Here is a 7947-nt window from a genome sequence, read left to right on the forward strand (position 1 = left end):
TTAGAGATGCCAATCAATCCCAAGTTAAGCTGTATCGGCATGCAATAAATTGTTCTTGTTAGAAATGAATGATTAAGTCAACTTAATACAAGGACATATATATAGTTAAACTAAGCTTACAAATTTCAACGTGACCAATATTATTTTTCTAATGCCATGTTGGATTGTTTTGCTATGCTTTATTATTTAATTTAAACCTTACAATTAGGAAACTTGGAACCAATAATCTATTCAAAATATCAAATGACCAGTAACTACTCCTTATATATAAATTCAATTCATATGTGATTGAACTATAAAAGTGCCACAAGAAGAAGCGGGTTCTGCTTAGAAAGAACAAGAAACGATGGTAATCTTTAATGTTTTATTTCAGTTCTACCTGAGCCAGGAATTTGAATGTTCCTATTACATATATTGACAAAGCATATCAAGTGATGAGTTTGGTCTGATTATTACTCGACAGGGAATCTGCAGAGATATGGTGGATACCCAACAAGGGCTATGAAGGAAAAGAGGAAACAGAGCTGTACTTTTTGTGTACGGTAACTAATTAACAGCATAGCTAGCTTCCTTCCAAATCAGTATTATATTATGTTTAGTTTGTTCTATTTTTATTTGAAGTATGTAATTATATTGGTGCATGCAGCTATGGAAGGACTAGAGAACATGGCGTTCGTTGCCAATGCGGTGAGCCTATTAACATATTTCTTTGGCTTCATGTACTTCAGCTTAACAAAATCTGCCACAACCTTGACCAACTTCATGGAAACTGCATTCTTGCTATCTCTAGTTGGAGGATTCATCAATGATACATGTCTGTCTAGGTTCAAAACATGTGTTATCTTTGCATCCATGGAATTGCTGGTGAGTACAACATCTACATATCAATTATATCATATCCTTTTGGCATCATGATTACAGCTATCATTATTCATTGAGGAAATAATCAATCAAGTGCAAAATAATAAGGAAGAATTTTGAAACAAAAAATTGATATTATAATAAGTATATAGTCCTCAATTATTGAAGTATATTATAATTCAATTCAACAAAGGTTCTGCTCTCAATAAGCTTTTTGATAAGTTGAGATCTCAATAGCTTGACATACATTATTCAATTCTAAAGGTAGTTACTGCTATATTCTTCCTTTGTCAGTCTCTTTGTGTTCAAAGTTCTTTTGCTTTGCTTATAGTTTTATCTTTACTTAATGGCATTTTAGACAATGCTCCCAAAAAGGATATTTGGTCATGGTGGTGTGATGATATCTGGTCTTGATTCATCTGTTTCAAATGATGAACTTAAGCATATTTTTGGATTATATGGAGTAATTAAAGAAGTAAGTTTTAATTCTGGGCTTTCACCTTTTTCCCATCATGTGTCTTACCAAGAATTATTTTGGCATTAGTAATTATTGTGTAATTGCAGATCTATGAATATCTTGAAGTGAATCATGTGAAATTCATCGAGTTCTATGATGTGCGAGCTGCCAAAGCTTCTCTTAGTGCTTTAAACAGGATCTGTATTCCTGGAAAGCAAATCAAGCTTGAACATGGCCATCCTAAAATTGCTATGTACGGGCTCTACCTGCTACTTTTAGTTGTAATTTATTTTCTTCTTGTTATAGAATATTTTTAAACTTTTTATTCTCTTGGCTGTCTCAAATTGTTTATGAGATAAACAAGGGAATCAAGAATTCAGTGATAAATTTCAAGACAGAAAGGCTAGCGGGATAACAAAATTACCACTCTCTACATTGAGTTGAGTTTCTAACATTGCTTAATTTTTGCTCATGCAGAAGTACATAAAGCAGAACACTGACGTCACTCTCTGTGCACTCGAGATGGGTATCAATGTCTTTCACTTCTCTACTTTCTTTTGTTTATGCACCTTGTTACCTCATTACTTCTTTTTCTGTTAGGTTCCATCAAGAAAATAAATGGTTTTTGAAGCTTGATCTATGACATTTTATTATTTTTCATAAAATAATTTATGATTTTATTAACAATGGATATAAAAGCTTTACTTTGTACATTAATGTAGGGAGTGAGTAAGTTCTAATAATAAAAAAGGTTTAGGTTGTGACTTATGTAACATTCTCACTATCCAAATGTCACGTTTCCGGCTGCGCCACTCTGATAGCTTGGGTATTACGACAACTCTAAACATATTTAATACTAAAATAGGAGCATGTTTAAAACTTAAAAATGCATAACCCTTCAAAAACACTTTTTCGTTGAAAACATAAACATACATGTTCATACCAACCAAATACAATACCTTAGGATATATATATATATATATATATATATATATACATAACACTAGCTTACAAACATACATCTCATAATTTCCTATCCCTCGTACAAACTTATTATATGGTAAAGGCGAGGGAAAATAATAACTAAGATAATACAAAAAAACAAATAAACAAAAAAGGAACATAACTCTTCTGAAGCTTCGTCGTCCATATCCTGAAAAGGAATAACCTGTAGGGGAGTGAGAACGTCCTCATTGCTTGTTCTCACTATAGGATTTATAGAAATTGCTATAACAAGATACGTAAAATAAAATTATTCTTAGAGTACAGTGATCATTGCTCGTCTTATGAGTCTTTCCAAAAACCTTGGGTACACATTCGAAATCCAGAACATCCCTTTTTGAAGACTTGATAAATTTCTCAAATATTTTAAAACAAAACCTTTTTCCTTTCTTGCAAAAGTCTAAAAGATTTTTCCTAAACAGTATGAATGATTAACATATCCCAAACATAGGTTCAATTAAGTCTATGCTGTAAGAGTTTGATTTTTCATACTTTTCTATACCGCAACCATGAAAGCAGTTACCTATGTGGTATAAATGATCATCCCGTTCCAAGCGTAGGTTCATTAAGTCTATGCTGAACCGGTCAGATACTTTATACAGAACTAGAACTCAATATACCAATCACGGCCTTAAGCCCATCCAATCCAACACGGCCCCCGGCCCTAACAACTCAATCATCAACCAATTCATCACAAACCAACCAATCAAACACAATCACAATTAATGTAGTTCAAACACAATTAATAGCAAGTACAACAATTATATTAGTTAGAAGTTAACATACGTATTCACATAGGCAAATCAAACTCAATATGCACACCCAAACAATGTCACAAAAATGCATATGATGCATGCCTGTCCTACAAGCCATGAGCTCATGCGTCAGTTACATTGCCAAACCCGACTTGGATAAGTGGGATCCAACCGCCGTCCTTACCCGTAGGTCCCACAGACAAGCGGGATTAATCCACCGTCCTTGCCTCCACCGTAAGCGGGATCAAACCACCATCCTTAAGTGGGCGCGGCACCCTCGACAAGCGGGATTAAACCACCGTCCTTGCCAGGTGCCAGAAACTTATCAACAATCTCATCTCAGCAGAAGTGGGACGAACCCGGCCCTTATGCCTACCAAACCATAACTCATCAATCTTGAGGACATCCATAATCAATCAGGCTCAATAACCCATTTCAAATTCATTCTTAGCCTATTTTCATCACTTCACATCTTGCCAAGAATCACTTTTCAAAACGGAGCCACTTTCCACATCTTTCTAACACTTCCAAACAATCACAAAATCATGCCAAATTCAAAATCTCTTTGAAAGACTCAAAATCCTTCATTTTTAAATCAAGATTTGGTCATAAAATTCCTCAGCGGAGTCTCAAGACTTCAGAGGAGAATAACCTAACTCATTTCTTAAATTCATTGAAAACCTCCGAAACTTTAACTTCTTGATTTGAATAAATAGAATAGAATTTAAATCGAAACCGAATCGTGTTTATAACTATTCCGAACCAATTTCAAACCAACTAAACTTAAGCCAAAACCAAATCATTTTTAAACCAAAAATCAATTTCAGTTTCATTCTTAAATCAGTTTCCAAAGGCTCGGAAAGTGTTTCAATTTTACTAAATCAAAGTTTTAGAAAATACTTCAAACTCTTCCTAAAATGTCGTAAAGTGAAATTAGTTAATCGAACTCCATTAAAACTCCTTCAAATTTGCTTATTCAATCAAATTCCAAAACTTGATTCTTTTCATCTTTAAATTGACTTTAAAACATAATTCTTTTCTAAAATAGTTTACATTCAAAATATAACAATTTTCTTAATAACAGTGTTCAATCTAATTCTTTTATCGGTAATAAAGTTCAAGGCATAATCCGTTCCTTCTTAAAATACTATTTCAAATAAAGTCTCGGATTTTATAGAAATTTCGGCAGCATCTCCCCTAAAACTTGGACTTTGCCACCCTGTCCGGGTCCCAACCAAACCAATCCTTAACTCTTTCGAACAGGTTCAAGACCAAATCAGATGCCAATAAAACAAAAACTCAAACTTTCAGATTATCAAAAATAATTTCAATTCAACCAAATCCAAAAATCTCCAATTTATCAAAGTAGACATTATCCCAATCAAACAGGCAACCATATTCATTCAGGACAAAATCAGACAATTCATAAGACTCACATAATCAACAGAAATACATTTTGCACATTATATCTATTTATAATAATTTCTAATTTAAAATAAATTAGTTTGTATAAAAAGCCCCTCGGAAAGTCGAATCCGTAGGAATTAACCATGATAAATCCGTTTATTTTAAATTCGCAGCAACAATGATAATTCCAATGAAATCAAAGACACCGCATCCATTGGAACAGCAACAACATTAATTTCGTGGTGATGGTAATGGTTGCAGCAGGACAAATTTTGAATCTAATATGATCAAGGGCAGAAACAGCCCTAGGAATCCAAGACAAAGCAAAAACTATAATTGAATTAAAACAAGAATATGACAACTATAGCAATGACAAAACATAACGTGCAAATGGATCAGGCCCAAGGGAAAGATCAAACCAGTACCATGATAATAGAATCAGAACCAGCAACAGCCCCAACGTTGGCTTCTAGCAGCGGCAACACCTTCACCAATGACTCCAATTGAGATAAACCACAATAAACAATATGGCCAATAACATCAGAGGCAAATACAGGGTACTTTACAGAGCAATAAGGGTTCAGAGATGGTGGTTCTCATGGCTAGGGCTTAACTGACTCACCATTAATGATGGCAGCGACCGGCGGCGGCAGAGGGATGGTCCCTCCTCTGTGCGTCACTCTCTCTCACATGTCTCGTCCTCTTTCTCTGCCACGACATCAATGAAACCTCCTCTCCCCTACTTCGTTCTTCCCAGCTATGGTGGCGGCTTCCATCAAAGGCGGCAGCGACGGTACTCAGCATTGGCGACGACGACTCCAGCGCGGCGACAAGACACGGATGACGAGTTTGCAGTGAGCGCGACGGGCTCTTGCTCCCTTCCTCATTGTAGCTCTTCCTTCCTCTCTGAACTGTGTCGATGGCAGCACAAACAGCCCGACAGTGGCGGCAGCGTGGCGGCGCGATGATTCAGTGGTGGCGATGGCAACCGGCACAGAGAGCGGCACAGCGCGGCGACCCTCCTTCCTCTCCTCTTCTTCTGTTCCCAGTCTCTGCTTTCTCGGATCTGACTCTCCCTTCCCTGGTTCCCCTGTTTCCATTTCCCTTCTCTTTTTCTTTCTTAGTTCGTTCTGAAGCTTTCTTTCCTTCATTCTTATCTTTCTTTCTTTCTTTCTTTCTTTTCCCAACAGCAGCTGCTATGTTGTGTGTATGTGCATTACTGAAAGAGAAAGGGGTGGCAAGGGGTTTCTTTTGGGGTTAAAGGGAAAAATTGGTTTAAATAGGCTTAGGGTTTGTATATGAAATTAAGGATTTTGAGACTTAATTTAAAACTAATTGAAACCTTAAAATTACTCTAAAAATATATTATTTGTTGCATCAAATTGCTATTTGATTTTTACTCATGCTCTAATTGAAAATACATAGTAATATAATTAATTTTTTTTATCCTTAAAACTTAAAGTATTGCCCAATTACATGTAGTCACCATTATCACATATATTCATGCAAGTTTGTAAATTATTTTGATAATTCAATGCAATTGTCGGTTGGGTTTGATTCCCATAGTTTGAGCCTTTGAGCTTACATGTATTCTGTTGGAATTTGATTTGTTTTGACCAAGCACTAGCATTCATATAGTTGGTTGCATCCATTTAGATAGTTGCATTTAGATGATTTAGTTGCATTGAATAAATGTCATACCCTTTGCTTCATTCTTGGTTTAAGCATGAGGACATGCTTAGTTTAAGTGTGGGGAGGTTGATAAACCCCCTTTGTAGGGTTTATCTTATGTTGAATTTAGAACATTTTGATAAACTTTCCTCACATTTATTCAATGAAATAGCATGATTTTGTGATTGTCTCTGTATTTGAGCTTAGATGTGAAAATATGCTTTTTAGATCTTTAACTTGATAGTTTTAATCTTCCTTTAATTCTACTAGATGCCTTGATGTATTTGCTAGTGATTTCAGGTTGAAAAGGGCTAGAAAAGGATCAAAGGAGTGAAAGGAAAGCATACAAAATGGAGAAATCATGAAAACCAAAAATTTGAAAAAGCCCATGGGCGCGCATGCGCACTATGCGCCTACGCGCAGATCACGAAATTCTCCAGGAACGCGCACGTGCACTGTGTGCGTAAGCGCCGATGACCGCACATGATTTTTAAAGAGGAACATGTACCTGGCGATTTTGGAGTGTTTCCAGCCGCATTTGGAGCTGAATTTTTGGCGGAAAAAGGCTAAAAAGACCAAGGAATGAAGGGGAAGGCATGAGAGTGTAGACACACACACATTAGGCTAGTTTAGTTTTAGTTTTAGAGAGAGAAGCTCTCACTTCTCTCTAGAATTAGGATTAGGATTAGGTTTAGTTCTTAGATCTAGATTTTAATTCATGCTCTCTTCTACTTCTTCTTCTTAATTCTTTGTTGTTACATTCGTCGTTCTTCTATTGTTGTTATTACTTGCTTCTACTTTGTTTATAGATCTACTTTTGTTCATTCTATTTTCTTTTAATGCAATTTGAGGTAATTCATGTAGATCTTGTTCTCTTTGATTGTTGTTGTTGATTTCTTACATTCAATTGTTGTTAGATCCTATTCTTGTTATCAATTTACTATGCTTTTCTTTTGTGCCTCCCAAGTGTTTGATGGAATACTTGGTTGGATTTTAGTATAGATTTTTATCCCTCTTGGCCTAGGTGGAGTAATTAGTGACGCTTGAGTTATCTAATTCCTTTGTTGATCGATAATTAGAAGTTGCTAATTGATTTGGATACCACTAACGCTAGTCTTTCCCTTCGGAGTTAGCTAGGACTTGTGGAATCAAGTTGATTCATCCACTTGACTTTCCTCCATGGTTAGAGGTTAACTAAGTGGTAGCAATGAACAATTTGTGGTCACAATTGAGGAGGATAACTAGGATAGGACTTCTAGTTCTCATATCTTGCCAAGAGCCTTTTTAGTTGTTAGTTTATTTTCATCGCCATTTACATTTCATGTCCCTTATCACAAAAACCCTAAAATATCTCATAACCAATAACAAGACGCTTCATTGCAATTCCTAGGGAGAACGATCCGAGGTTCTGTAACATCCCGCATTTTTGAAAATCTAAATATAAATAAATTGTGATTTTATCTTGTTAAGTTTAAATTTTGTAATTTTAGAAATTATTTTGTTAGAAATAATTAAATAGACTCAGAGATAGTTTTATTTTGAATCAATTAATATTTTTAAGTAATCTTATTATGATAGAATATTTTATATAATTTTAGTAATTAAAAAATAAGAAAGAATTGTACAATTTAATTTAAGTAACTTTTATTCTAAAAAAGTTACGATTTATTTTATTAATTTGATATCCTATTTTATAAATCAATCAATTAAGAGTAATTAAATTAGTTTACTAATATTTGGAGTTAATTCAATTAATATTCTTGTGTAAGTTTTTATAGTTGGTTATTTTGTATA

At 34.8% G+C, this 7947-nt stretch overlaps 1 protein-coding gene across 3 annotated transcripts; it reads left to right on the top strand.

Annotated features, from left to right (window-relative positions):
- Window positions 1–232: 232 nt before the first annotated feature.
- Window positions 233–7012, top strand: LOC112766235 (protein MEI2-like 3). 3 transcript variants are annotated; one of them, XM_072222950.1, is made up of 7 exons: window positions 233–349; window positions 464–542; window positions 647–687; window positions 791–864; window positions 1220–1336; window positions 1426–1571; window positions 1796–7012. In XM_072222950.1, exons 2-7 carry the CDS (start codon window positions 502–504, stop codon window positions 1803–1805), a joined length of 429 nt encoding a protein of 142 aa, XP_072079051.1. In that variant the 5' UTR covers window positions 233–349; window positions 464–501; the 3' UTR covers window positions 1806–7012. The 3 variants fall into 3 exon arrangements, with proteins under 3 accessions (XP_072079051.1, XP_029150537.2, XP_072079050.1); XM_029294704.2 differs by having other exon boundaries at window positions 647–864; XM_072222949.1 differs by having other exon boundaries at window positions 464–537; window positions 647–864.
- The last annotated feature ends 935 nt before the right edge of the window (window positions 7013–7947 follow it).

The sequence above is a fragment of the Arachis hypogaea genome, chromosome 17 (assembly GCF_003086295.3).
Source record: "Arachis hypogaea cultivar Tifrunner chromosome 17, arahy.Tifrunner.gnm2.J5K5, whole genome shotgun sequence".
In the NCBI taxonomy this organism is placed as follows: domain Eukaryota; kingdom Viridiplantae; phylum Streptophyta; class Magnoliopsida; order Fabales; family Fabaceae; genus Arachis; species Arachis hypogaea.

Bases quoted from the DNA above. Each gene is read 5' to 3' on its own strand.
- LOC112766235 (XM_029294704.2), top strand. From the start codon at position 649: ATGGAAGGACTAGAGAACATGGCGTTCGTTGCCAATGCGGTGAGCCTA. The intron at 865-1,219 runs GTGAGTACAACA...ATGGCATTTTAG, and splicing joins TTGCATCCATGGAATTGCTG to ACAATGCTCCCAAAAAGGAT. The intron at 1,337-1,425 runs GTAAGTTTTAAT...GTGTAATTGCAG, and splicing joins TATATGGAGTAATTAAAGAA to ATCTATGAATATCTTGAAGT.